The sequence below is a fragment of the Biomphalaria glabrata genome, chromosome 12 (assembly GCF_947242115.1).
Source record: "Biomphalaria glabrata chromosome 12, xgBioGlab47.1, whole genome shotgun sequence".
Classification (NCBI taxonomy): Eukaryota; Metazoa; Mollusca; class Gastropoda; family Planorbidae; genus Biomphalaria; species Biomphalaria glabrata.
The window spans coordinates 33583291-33598057 of NC_074722.1; the positions used below are offsets into that span (position 1 = coordinate 33583291).

Sequence of the window (14767 nt, forward strand, 5' to 3'; positions counted from 1 at the left end):
AAGCAATTTGTTTAATTACTAATTTGATCAAAAGACCTGTGGAAAAAAAAAGTGGTTTATAAAAAATTGTATCAATGAATTGTTTGAAAGTATTTTTTTTTCCTGTCTATTGTTTATGTTTGGTATATCTTTTGTTCTGTGACTGTAATTTGCAAGAAATGAATTGCTTGAATCAAGCATGGTCAGCTGTCGACTTAATTACTTTACAGAGAGGTCTAGGAAATTATGACACATAAACAGGCCATGTCCTCCAACCTAACCCCAAGCAAAGAAGATGCTTTTTTTATTTATAAATCTTTTATCAGCTCACTCTGGTCAAACTCTAGTACAAAACTATCTCCCTCTCTCCGCCATTAAAGATCATTTTGAAACTGAGCAATTATTCTTTGTCCCTAACAAAACATGAAGCAATAAAAAAATTAACCAATTTTGTTTGATATAAAAAAGGGAAATAAATCATACAGTATTGGCTGTAAATATGGATTTTTTCCCCCATAGATAAGCTTTGTGGGTTTTTAATAATTTCCCACGATACTTAAGTCTTAATGTTGTAGTTGGTAACTTCAATATTGCCCCAAAAAAATAAAAAAGGTTGGTGTACTTACCTGAAGTGCTAGACAATTCTAGATATGTCCACACTCTTTCCTTTCTTATGCTCTGCTGTTTTATGTATTAATTTTCTGTTAAGTTTATTCAACAAGCACTTTGTTGTTTTGTACTCTTTCTTGTTACACTTTACAAACACTTTGAAACGGTTCAAAACCATGGAGTTCTGTGATAAAAGCTGTTCATTCTTGCTTAGCCATGATATATTTATGTTGATTCTTTTATATTTTTTCTTACTGCTATTAATGTGTTATGTTAATGTATTATCATATCATAAAAGGAGAATGACAAATTAGTGCATAATGTTGATTTACCTGTGAAATTTTTAGATCAATAAATATTATGACAGTATTGTTTTTGGAGTTGAGTTATTTGACTTAACAAGCTCATGAAGTCAACATTGTTTACCCCAGTGTTTTTGTAAGTGCAATCTGTGGTTGATTACTTTTTAAAATAGTTGTTTTTTTTTAAGGGTTTATCAAACTAATTAGCTATTACAATTATAACAGTAAAATATAAAAAAATCCCCCTCTGGTGTACCAGCTGACCCACCTTGGTGTGTTAAAGGAAAAGTTTTAACATTCAAAGCTTACTGTAAAACTATTGTCTTTCTCCTCCAGCATTGGAATAATGCCAGAAATATGAAATTATGCAGAGGAGGCATTTTTCAAACTATAACACCGCTCAGATCACGCAAACAGAATTAGAACTTTAATACAAAGCCTACCATAATAATTTAGATAATTAAATAATTTTTAAAAATGCTTTGTAACTTGTAATATTTTATTATTTAACTAAAGATAATACAGAACACATACAAATTAGCAACAACAGTTAACCACTGGGGGTCAGGACCCCCCCCCCCCCCCCTCTGTATGTTAAGGGTTAAACCAAAGTTTCAATGAAGATGCAAACACAAATTGTAGTTTTGAATCATTTATTTATACATTTTTTTGATGCATTTTTTTTTCTCTGGAATATGATAAAGTTGTGAAATATTCAACCAAACAGGGTGCTCACTTATCGGATACCATTCGCTCAATACTGCATACTAAGATAAGAAAAATTGTTTGCAATCACAATTATACTTTCACTGCACACAAACTTTTATAAAGCCAACCTGTTCAGCCTTTCCATGACTTGACACCACAAGAATGCATTGTTACATCTAAAACATTTTGACAAATTGATACTATGTCAAATTCAAGTCTAACATGGCATAAGGAGATACAAAATGTACACAACATGAGATCTAATTTGAAATGTACAAGGTCATATTGTGTGGAGAATGTTTATTACAAGGAACGATTCAGTCAAAAAGTAAAATAACTATAAAATAAAAAAAATTATTTCTATCAGAAAATAATAGCAAATATCTTTGTACAAATCAGAATGTGGTAAATTTTTTTTTCTTTAGTGTCAAGTATAAAAAGAAATCATACTAAAAAATAACATGCTCTTGCAAAGCAATTCAGACTCCAGGACAAGTCACAAGTAAAATAAATCAAACTTAAGAGATGATTGGATGAAATTTTAAACAGATGTACCTCAAATCATTTTTTTTTCCACTGGAATGGTCCATTTATGTGTTTAAGTCTTATTAATATAGGCTAACTTGTACAAGCCAAAGCCTTAACCCCCGATGGAAAGCTGTTGGCTTAAATTTAAAATTAAAGTTTCTAGTGACTGGCATGATATAACTGAGCAAACTTCTTCAAATGAAGTTGGCTCTGATTAAACATATAGATATGTTGAAATATAATACAAACTGGTTACTTTCATATAAAACTCATCAAAAAGTACAGAAGTTGGTCAACATAATTAGTCCACTTGAGTTTGTTTCTTTGTCAGTGCAATTTGTTCACAATATTTTAATTTTTCGATATATATAATGAGCAGGCTAATGATGTGTTATCACATGTAAGCCTTACCAGTGAAAGGAGATATTTAACTTTTTTGATGAACTGAAAGGTGGTCGACGTAACAGAAGACCCCCAAGGAAACGCTTTAAAGACCAGCTTAGAAGCCAACCTGCTTTAACTGGCATAGAAGAGAGCACCTAGTTGCAGGTGGCTTCAGAACGAGACAGCCGGAGATGACTTAAATAGGCAGCGGGATACACATTTAAGACCAAAAGAAATTCTAAATCGACCACTGGCGGACAATGGTTATGCCTGCGTACAATGTGGCAAAATATGTAGCTCACATTTTCATTAATCTTTGGACTCGAAGACAAGCCTTATTATTATTATATTATGAGTGAGGAAAAAAAAAAAGATTTCTAGAATCATGAAATGAAATTCAACATAAACACTTTATTACAAAACTTACTTTTAATCAGCATTCAGTTTTTCAACTGCTATGGACTATCATCACATAGATGTAAATGCAAATCACATTTTTAAATGCACATGGACAAAGGAATACGGATAAACATCTTTTGCAGTAATGTCAGCAGGGAATGTAGTAAACTTTAAATTGACCATATTCACATCGTGGCACAAACAATATTGGGAAATGTAAAGCGCTTCTAAGTGAATAATACATAATGCAAAGAACAACAACGAAATCTAAACTATCAAATGAGGACATGCCCCTAAAAGTACCAGGACATATAGCTTAGCCATAACTACTATTCCTAGTCAGACAGAAAAAATGGAAAAGGTTTTTTAAAATGTATGCAGTTATAAAACAATAATGTTACATCTACTTTTTGTTTTATGTCAAAATAGAAAGAGATGAACACACAATAAATAATTTCTATCTATTAACCGCCAATCTGTCCCTGAAAACACCACTATCAGCTGAACTAGGAAGAGACAGAAATATCAACACTGACGTAGTACCAGATCAGACTATATACTTCAGGGGGAAAAAAAGCAGATAATATAATATTGAGCAAAAAAAAAAAAACCATTCAAATTGGTCATATATTAGGCCAATAGCCTCATTTAGTTTTAATAAAAAGACAAAAACTTACTGTCAGCAAGTTAAGAGGGAAAGCTAAATCTGGACATCCTTTACCAAATGTCTGGTTTTATCAGACACATTGTTAACTGAAAGATACTTAAGTTTGAAAGTGTGTCATCCATTTAGAAAAAAAAAAGGAGGGGGGGGGGGAGGAACCAGATTCAATAAAACCAACATGACACATATATATATATATATACAAATCAAATCAAAACTACAACGCAGTATGTATCTTTGCATACAATCCTTACAGCCCAATAAATGCCTTCATTCTTCCCATGTCCACAAACAATCCACCTTTCAAAGGATGAGCTTTAATATCACCTTCAAGGCTGATGTGTGAAGTAGGGGCCAGAACACCAAATATTTACAGTTCTCAAAAGATTCCCCCCAAGGAAGAGTTACTTCTCCTTCTTTGTCTCTGTCTTGTCTACAGGCTTCTTCTTGGCAGGCAGGTTCTTCTTACACTGACCATACAGCTCATTCAGTTTGAACTCTTTGATAATGTTAGCCTGCAATACAATAAGTTCACTTTGATAATGTTAGCCTGCAATACAAAAAGTTCACTTTGATAATGTTAGCCTGCAGTACAAAAAGTTCATTTTGATAATGTTAGCCTGCAATACAAAAAGTTCACTTTGATAATGTTAGCCTGCAATACAAAAAGTTCACTTTGATAATGTTAGCCTGCAATACAAAAAGTTCATTTTGATAATGTTAGCCTGCAGTACAAAAAGTTCACTTTGATAATGTTAGCCTGCAATACAAAAAGTTCACTTTGATAATGTTAGCCTGCAGTACAAAAAGTTCACTTTGATAATGTTAGCCTGCAATACAATAAGTTCACTTTGATAATATTAGCCTGCAATACAAAAAGTTCACTTTGATAATGTTAGCCTGCAGTACAAAAAGTTCACTTTGATAATGTTAGCCTGCAGTACAAAAAGTTCACTTTGATAATGTTAGCCTGCAATACAAAAAGTTAATTTTGATAATGTTAGCCTGCAATACAATAAGTTCACTTTGATAATATTAGCCTGCAATACAAAAAGTTCACTTTGATAATGTTAGCCTGCAGTACAAAAAGTTCACTTTGATAATGTTAGCCTGCAGTACAAAAAGTTCACTTTGATAATGTTAGCCTGCAATACAAAAAGTTAATTTTGATAATGTTAGCCTGCAATACAAAAAGTTCACTTTGATAATGTTAGCCTGCAGTACAAAAAGTTCATTTTGATAATGTTAGCCTGCAATACAATAAGTTCACTTTGATAATGTTAGCCTGCAATACAAAAAGTTCAATTTGATAATGTTAGCCTGCAGTACAAAAAGTTCACTTTGATAATGTTAGCCTGCAGTACAAAAAAGTTCACATTGATAATGTTAGCCTGCAATACAAAAGGTTAATTTTGATAATGTTAGCCTGCAATACAAAAAGTTCACTTTGATAATGTTAGCCTGCAATACAATAAGTTCACTTTCATAATGTTAGCCTGCAATACAATAAGTTCATTTTGATAATGTTAGCCTGCAATACAATAAGTTCACTTTGATAATGTAGGCCACAGAAACAGATGACCTTTACATGGTCTGAAAGGGGAACTAATGTAGGCCACAGAAACAGATGACCTTTACATGGTCTGAAAGGGGAACTAATGTAGGCCACAGAAACAGATGACCTTTACATGGTCTGAAAGGGGAACTAATGTAGGCCACAGAAACAGATGACCTTTACATGGTCTGAAAGGGGAACTAATGTAGGCTACAGAAACAGATTGACCTTTACATGGTCTGAAAGGGGAACTAATGTAGGCCACAGAAACAGATTGACCTTTACATGGTCTGAAAGGGGAACTAATGTAGGCCACAGAAACAGATTGACCTTTACATGGTCTGAAAGGGGGAACTTTACTTTTTTTATTATATGTTATTAATTGAGCTTAATGTAATTTCGGTAAGTTATAAATTCACAGAAAAGGACATTAAAAAATAACAAAAGGTTCTAGACATATACATATAGTGCTAAGCAACACACACACACAAAAAGTCCAATAGCCTCATTATAATTCAGAGAGTTGTGCAGCGCATACTACTATAGAGTCTTACCTTTGTAAAGTCAAACTTTAAAGTCACACGTTTCGTGGGGATGGGTCTCCTTTCTGTTTCTTTTCCTTCTTGAAATAAAATAATGGTTGGTAGCTGACGAGACAACGCCCCAGTGTTGATCTGATATCTAAAAAAAAAAATTCATATAAATGTGTGTTGAAAATAAAGCATCTACTAAAACAGAATCAGAAGTTGGCACAGCAAGTTTCGTCATTTTGAGAGTGCATAAAAGTAACCATAGAAACCAAACATGCTAATCAATGTTATCTTCTAAAATACCTTACTTACTTTTCAGCGATATTTGGATATCTGGAAACATCTATTTTACCAAACTTCAAATTATCTAAATTATACCTGCAGAAATATAAACATCGATTATTATTTCTTTTTAATTTCATAAGATTTGAACATGTCAATTTTCTACAACACTTTTAAAGGTGTAACCAAAAAAAAAAAAAAAAAGTTAAACATACAAGAAAGGAAGTAATAAGTAATAATTAAAATTGTTAATTTTCAATGGAGAAAAAATAGCTCACTCATTAGAAATTTCAGAAAATACAGGTGCCAAATCAATGCATTTTGGAGACCAAGCCACATAAAAAGCAATCAGCCAAGTTATTCTTTTATCTCTAGCAATCTCATCCTTTTGGACAAAAAAAAGTTAAATACGTTACAAAAGTAAAAATCAAGCACTTATGATGAATCAAAATTATTTTTCACTTATCTACAAATAATTAATTTATTTTGTTCACATCACTTTGGAATGAAAAGATCTAGACATCAACTTACACACAAGTTAGGTCCCCTGAAGTAAATGATGCTCTCTGGTCCCTGATACACTGGTTTGGGGAGAAACATCACATGTGCTGCAAAAGTAAACAAAGAGTTAGTACAGTAAGTCCTGAGAGGTCCAAATTGGACTAGATCAATAAACCTCAATAAAAGGCAGCGTGTAGATCAGTGCCAAGACATGTACAGATAGGTGCCAACACATGAAGTATATATATTGGGCCTGTTTTTTTAATGGAAAGTTTGTCTGCCAAATGTGAGTTCTGTTGTCTCTCAACATCTGATTGCACAATGTTATTTCGTGGCTAATGTAGGACATGGAAAACTCTTGACACCAAACCTCTGCTGCCTAGTGGCTATACCCAAACATGAAAAAGGCTTCGGGAGTCAATCCAGCACAAAGTACTCCACCCAATCTGTGTCTGCCCCTGTGATCTTGTGGCCCTGCCCTCAATGTAAAGTGCGTACATATGAAAGATCAGTGATGATACAGAGCTTAGACTTGTAACTCATCATGATAGTCATAAGTTTTTAACTCTTTCCCTGCCATTGGGCAAGGTCCTCAATCTTTAGTTCTGAAGAAACATCCAAAACTTTTTAAACAAAAGAAAGACAGGTTGGAGGGGCACGCTTTGTGCCAAATTAATGGTTTTAGACTCCCTCCTAGGAACAGATTATATTTAGATGGGAACCTGACATCTGTTGGAGACAATGAATTATAGGCTGACTGTACAATACTGTCACCAACATTAACTGTTGATTAAAAAAAAAGGTACATTACATTACCCCCACCCCCCTCCAGGAACTAAAGTATCATTATTTTATGCAATGTATAGATATTAGTGTTATTTTTAAATCAGTTTTTTTTTTAATGCTGATTTGTTCCTTTCTGACTCAAATTCATCTTTAATTCTTGCTCCCTTGATGATGCATATGATTTAGTCAACTTGTAATTAAAAAGTTAAAGACAAAATACACACATACCAGTCTTGATCATTATAAAAGAATATTTCACACATTGTACATAGACTTGAACTTATGATAGCACCTAAATTACTACTATTTTCTTACCTATACAAATGAGTGCATACAGAACAGCGTAGGCAGGGCTGTAGTTTAAAAAACAAACCAGACTCAAAGCTTTGGTAAAAAGACAGGCAGTTGACACATACTCCACTAAGTTTGCTGAAAAGTGAAAGGTAACCTTAATGAATGATATTTGGCATTTTTAGAAGGATCAAAATGAAAGACAGTATACAGAAGTGAGAGAGCTTTATCCAAAAATTCAAAACAATATTTTGATTCAATAAACTGGAAGCTACTTTAATAATACACTGCTATATCTATCCAGACATAAGGTTTAGAATTCTATATATCTACAAATTAACTACAATTCTAAACTTTATAAATCATAAATGAAATATGAATGTTAAGCATTTTGCATTGAACAAAAACATTATATTGAATGTGATACCATTTCAAAAGCAGACCCTGTAACTTGTGATAAAATGAATCTTGTACATTAATAATTAGTTTAGAGAGAGACAGAAACATAATATTTAAAAAAAAATAGTTTTACTGTTAAATAAATCATGTATATTCATTAAAAGAAATGTCTTCTTTAAGCTAGAACCAATTCACACTATATATATATTAGATGCATTATTTTTTTATTCTATTCATTTTAGAAGTCAAAGGAATTAGGGAAAAACTTTTGCTTTTTTACACAGTTCTATTTTATTTAGAACCTTCTCCCAGATACCCACACTGAGTGCACAAATGAGATTGGACCAAAGTACTTAAGCTACAAGCATGAAAATAGTGCTATATAACAGTTATAAAATTATTTATTTTATAATTATAATCCTTGTATAATGCACTTTCTGATCTGAGTGAAGTCACATTTAGATCTCTATTTTTTAGTTGAATATCAATATATTTTATAATAATTGAGATCTCCTATAATAATCTACAATTTATCTAATTTTTTTTAAACATCTAAAATAAACTGGAGTAAGCGTATAATTACAAGGAATAGTACTAAACTAAGGATCTAAGAAAATGAAATAATAATCTCTTGTTTTTAATTTCTTCATTAATACAATGATTGAACGAGTCAACTGTAAATAATCTAAAAGACTATACCTTGTTTTCTATTCTTCAAAACAATAACACAAGCCAAAAATGTTAACCACTCCCATTCTCTCTGGGAAAAAAAAAAAAGAAATAAAAACAGTAAATTATTGTTTATTATGAATCATCTTTTAGATCTAGACTTAAAGATCATCTATTATCAAACTATGTTCACACACTAATCATAGACTAATGATCCTTTCTTAGTTTTCCTACTTTTGAAAATTAAAAACTAATGAGTGTTAACGAGCTTTTTATAGTCTCATCACCAATATGTCCTATTAATTTCATCGTAGGGATTCTGTGACAGTTTGCATAATTAGCAATCAAATCCTTCCAGTCCACTTTCTTTACCCGGGCAGCAGCTAGATCTAGCTTTTGCAGGATATCAAGAAAGAATCTGGTCCATTCTCTTCTATGTTGTTCAGCCAGCTTTTCCTTGGATGGTCCTTTCCTTGTGTTCCCTACGTTCCAATGTATCTTGAAGAATTTCTTTTCACAGCGACTGAGTGAGTCATCTTACATTTAACTTTAACATAACCATACTAAAATAGGACTATATGATATATCAGTAAATGAATGTCACTGACACTATTTCTATTTTATTTACTATTAGTATTACGGACAGAAACCGAAACAGCTCTCTAGAGATCAAGTTTGAATAGAGATAATCATAAGTTATAAGCTTGAAGAATCTAGATCAACCTTAGTGACTTACCATCTCAAGTGTGCAAGAGTTAAAAACCCAATGACAAACATGGGGTGTGCTTTTTAAAATAAAGTATAGCGTTGCCAGGATGATATTTGTAACATAATGAGGGGCTATTAATGGTCTCAGATCGTTAAATAAAGACATCATGGTGTGTAGTTTTTAGACTATGGCCTCAGTGCAATGAAGATTAAGACAATCTCAATCTGTAAAAATAGATAACACTTTAAGATCTAAGTCTAGACCTATTTATTTGTCTATCTATTTCAGTATTTGACTATGAACTATGAAGAATGAAGGTCTTGACTCTTATTTAGTGCCCGGAAGTTGTGTAAAGTCAAGAAGACACAATTTTATTTTGCCATGCAGTCAATGGTCACGATAAAATTCTAAACGATAAAATTATTTTCTGAGTAGACGTCTATCTTGATTCCATGGCGGACCATGGTCTATATCAGTATATCTATCCTGTCTACACACCGTCTATGTAGATCTCTCTCGATATATAGAGTATATAGATCTATATTAAGTATATAGATTAAAATAGATTTAGAGTCTAGACCTAAATTAAGAGGCTATATCAAAAAGTATATCCGTTTTCAGTTCATTTATTTACGTCTCTAGGCAGCCACTAATCATGACTTTAATTTATACACTATAATTTTAAACTATAATGACTAAAATAATCATAAAATTTAAAATCAATGATTATTTTATCATAATATTCACATTGAATCTGATTGACATGTCACAGTGCCAGAATCTATTATTATTTAGTGGTCGTGATATACGAAATACAATACAGATGTTACTTCAAAAAAGAAGATGATTACGTCCTATCCTATGGGTCATGACATGCATTTAGTTATAAATGCATCATGCATTTAGAATCTAGTTAAATATTATCATTATGCATATTAACCAATGACCTAAACTCTGCCAAGTCACTGGTTTTCCTGGCTAGCTCAGGCAACCCATTCCATGCTCTAAGTAATACTAATAGTTAATAATAGCCCTGGGGAAGAAGGAGCCTTTGACTTTTGTCTTGACAACTTTTGTATGGGGTAGTAGGGACGTGTCATGTTAGAATCATTGACATGATGATGATACTGATACTGAATCATGTGAATGTAACTGATAGATCTCGATCTCTTGGTTCTATGACTATGTTAACTATGTATGGGTGTGGGTAATATCATTGTTACATCTTTAGTAGTGATATATAAAAAAAAATTCTATGTCTTTCATAGTCTATTAATATACTATTATAGTCTATACATAGTCTATGCATTTAAAATAAAATGAGTAAAAATCTACATATGGTTTATCATAATTTATGATATAAAAACATTTTTTTAGACAAGCCTTAATATTTTTTATTATTATTATATAAGTGTGCAGTTACTTTGACTCAGTATCACTCAGTCAGTGTGATTATTAATTAGATCTGAGCTAGATCTAGTGAAAAGCACATTTTAATTAATGTCTCAAGCTACTTGAAAGAGTTGTAGATTCTAGAGTCAAGCCTTTTAGACCCTATGTCTCTTCTTTTGAATCAAAGTTAGATTTGTTTTCTTTTATTTTTACTGATAACTAGCTTCATATTAATAATTATAGAATTATATATTATATATATATATAGATTAGCTGGAGTAACGTTGATACAATAACAATTATAATATAAAATTTTTAATTTTTTGTTTACAGTTTACGCATAAAATAAGAAAGATGGAAAATCTTTATGAGATACTCAACAGTAGATCTGGAGCCTCCATGGAAGAAATTAAAAAGTCCTATATCTCATTGGTCCGCCTTCATCATCCTGATAAGAAAGTCCAGCAGCAATCTCACTGTTCTGACATGGCCAACTCTGAGATGTTTATTAAGATTGACAGGGCGTGGAAAATCTTAAGCGATCCTAAGTCCAGGGCTCAATATGATGCCATGTGGCATGAGCGAAGCCTTGTTCAGGATCTTCCCATACAGGAGATGGTTGATTTCAAAGAATTTGATCTGGATGAGAAACTGTATACCTACCCATGTAGATGTGGCAGTCTGTATGTTTTGACTGATGTGGAATCCCAGTTTCATTTTGATATTGTGTGCTGTGGGACATGCTCTCTGACCATAAAAGTGATTTACAGTGACTGAAGTGCTGGTGCAGTACTATTACATTGGCATCAAATGGGTCTGTCTTAAAAATTTGCAAGATAAAAGGTCTTTCAATATGATGCTATGGAACAAATGGCAGAAGAAAAGCGCAATAGAAAAAAAAACCTGCCCAGTGTGCAGCCGGGAATTCAGGGCTCACATAGGTCTCACTAGCCACGTAAGGGGGCACAAAACCCCGGTGCAAGGCCATCAGCCCCCTGGATAACAAAAATGATCACCGAATTACGATGGACGATCTATAACATATATAGACAGACTACTAGAGATAAGGAACAATCAGACTTTCACATTAGAGAATTTGGTGGTGTAATTTTCATGGGAACTATTATGGTGTGGCTGCATCTATGCTTGAGACATTAGATGTCATGTGACAACACCGAGACCGGTGGGACCTTCATACTTAAAGAAAATAATGATTTGTTGTTAAAAAATATATGTATATTATTTATGTAAAAGAGAAACACTGCAATAGTTTTATCTGAAGAGGTGAAGGTCAAGGACAAGAAGATAATTTAATAATAATTTCAGAAAAATTTCATTTCAAAGTCATTTATTCCTAGGGTCATTAAATCCCCCAGTCTTTCTTTTAATATGCCTGCTATGTACCGGTATATATATATATATATATGATTTACACAGAAGTGTTAATCTTGATTATAAGCTCTGGCATCTTTATTTATTTCATTGTTAATGTTGAAGACTATCAATAATAAAATACATTTCTTTCAATGCAAACTAGTTTGTTATTAATAATTATTATTATTATTACAGAGGCCTATTCGTGCAAAGTTGAGCTATACTTCATTGGGGGGGGGGGGGGGGGGCAATGCCCCGGACATCACATGCAGTGAGGGTCAAAAAATATAAATTTTTGTTGATATTTTAGTTAGGTAATACTATTAAATACATTCTAAGGTTTTTTTGTATTATATTATTATTAAATACATTTTTTTATAAGCCTATATTTCTAGGTGATGTTCTTGGAAAATGGGAGGGGGGGGGGGGCTGGCCCAAGTTTTGCTAACTACCATCTGTCTGGGAGAAATAACTTTTTACCAGACAGATGGCAGACAAACAGAATGTGTGGATATAAGCTTTCTAATTTATCACGAAACACCATCCAGTGTAATAGTCATCTTGAAATACTATGTGCGCTGACATTTCATGAAGAAAAGAGAAAAGTTATGGAAATGGTGATAACAATTAATCAACCTCATTGTAATTTTAAGGTTTTTACCATAACACATTTACAGAATTTCTAATTGAGGTAGACTGAGTATGCAGATATTTCACATCTCAACAATAGATTAGTTGTTATTTAGAGGAATCATTTAAAATGGGTACATCTTATCTTATATAATACAGACGTTACTTCAGAAAAGAAGATGATTACGTCCTAGGCGTCATGCATATTAACCAATGACTTAAATTCTGCCAAGTCACTGGTTTTCCTGGCTGGCTCAGGCAACCTACTCCATGCTCTAATAGCACTAGGGAAGAATGAGCACTTGTACAAATTTGTCCTAACATATGGAAATGGGTATGTGCCTTTATCTTTGTGTTTTTCTGAGTATTTTATTCAATTTTGTACCTGAAGATTATGGTTCAGTGTTTCATGTATAATTGTTACTTTACTTTTAAGTCTTCTCTCCTGAAGGCTTTCTAAATTTAGTGATTTGACTAAAGGTTGGACTAACAGATGAATTTGCAGTGTACGAGCTGTTTAGAAACTTTGACGAAGCCTTCAGAATATAAACGGAACAAAATAATTTGTGAGACATCCAATGTTCTGGTGACCAGTGGCGTAGCTAGGGTGGGAGATTAGAGAAGTTGAAAATCCCCCCGCACCCCAATTGAAGGGTGGGGCCCAAATGAGTGTTCAAAATTGTTTTTTTTTTTACATTAAATATTATGTAAAATGCAGGTGCTCTCAAAGAGGTCAAGCTTATTTCTCCCCGGGCCCCCAAATGATGGCAAATTCCTAGGTACGCCGTTGCTTGTGACGATGGAGACAGAAAGTAAGGGGGGGGGATATAATGGCAGTAACTATATAAAATAAAACATTTAGTCTCTATCAAACCAAAAAAGTAGAAATGTTTCGCGTCAATGAAATACAAGAATTTCTTCTAGGGAAGAGTGTTGATCTACCGACTATGCAGAACCAACGAACTGTGATCCAGAAATTTTATTTCATGGTAGGTAATTGTACTTTACAATGACTTTAGAAACAGCAAAGCGACATTTGTTTTTGTTAGCATAAATAAAAAAAACAACTCAGAAAGCTGCAGTAACAGAAATAGTTATTTCATTTATTATTGGTATCGACATCTTTGAAATGCAGTTTCTTGATTTAAAAGATATCAAATTGTGGAGTTTACGCTTAGAGCTCTATCGCGACACAATAGTAGTGACCAGTCCCTCAAATGTGTAATACTAATACACGTCACACAATATCAACGCCACGTCTCCAAACGTGCATTTACAAGCTGTTAAAGGAAAATAAATTGGAATTTAGTTGACAGTAAAATTGGTCTGCTTTGAATGATCAGGAGAGGATTTAACACCTGAAATAGTAGACCTATATGTGACCTATATGCTCAATTGAAGAAACCTCTGCTAATTGTTCGAGTTATTATTTTGTTATGCAATGAACTTTATTAAGGGGCTGAGCGGTAAAGCGCTTTGCTTCCGAACCGGGGTTCAAAATCCTTGTGAAGACTGGGATTTTCAATTTCGGGATATTCGGGCGCCTCTGAGTCCACCCAGCTCTAATGGGTACCTGACATTTGTTGGGAAAAAGTAAAGGCGGTTGGTTGTGGTGCTGGACACATGACTTTCTTTCAACTTGACTGACTGTTAACTTAATAAAATCTCGGTCTTTCGCTTACGAATTCGTCATAGAAGGCCTCAACGCTGACCTGCGACTTCGCCAGCTGTGGCCAGTGGAGACCAAAAGCTCGTTACTATGTCACAGTCTGAACAACGGTCTCCACTGACCACAGGTTGTGACGTTGCAGGTCAGTGTTCAGGCCTTCTATGAGGATTAGTCTTGGTTCGTGTCCTTTCAAACTCTAGATTCACCATATTCAAATCTTATATAATAAAGTAAAATAGTGTCGCTATGAAACTCACTGAACAAAGGGAAATAAATTCTCCATACTACTAACATACATTCTGTGGCATTTTACGTCTCGAGAGACGATCTTTTCCCTTTGCAACTTTTTGTGTGACGAAAGAGGCCAATCCTTGATACACGGCTGCGGTCGCAGGTTGGGCATATGT

The 14767-nt window shown here is 33.4% G+C and overlaps 2 protein-coding genes across 2 annotated transcripts; one reads left to right on the forward strand and one right to left on the reverse strand.

The window, feature by feature from the left end:
- Positions 1-1526: 1526 nt before the first annotated feature.
- On the reverse strand, positions 1527-9571 carry LOC106068435 (thioredoxin-related transmembrane protein 2 homolog). The gene is made up of 8 exons (XM_013227794.2): positions 9323-9571; positions 8617-8677; positions 7543-7656; positions 6472-6548; positions 6219-6325; positions 5971-6036; positions 5683-5809; positions 1527-4088 (listed from the first exon to the last, which is right to left on the reverse strand). The coding sequence occupies exons 1-8, from the start codon at positions 9461-9463 to the stop codon at positions 3978-3980; spliced, it is 804 nt and encodes a 267-aa protein (XP_013083248.1). The 5' UTR covers positions 9464-9571; the 3' UTR covers positions 1527-3977.
- Positions 9572-11041: 1470 nt separating this feature from the next.
- Positions 11042-11464, forward strand: LOC106068455 (DPH4 homolog). The gene has a single exon (XM_013227822.2). It carries the CDS (start codon positions 11042-11044, stop codon positions 11462-11464), a length of 423 nt encoding a protein of 140 aa, XP_013083276.2.
- The last annotated feature ends 3303 nt before the right edge of the window (positions 11465-14767 follow it).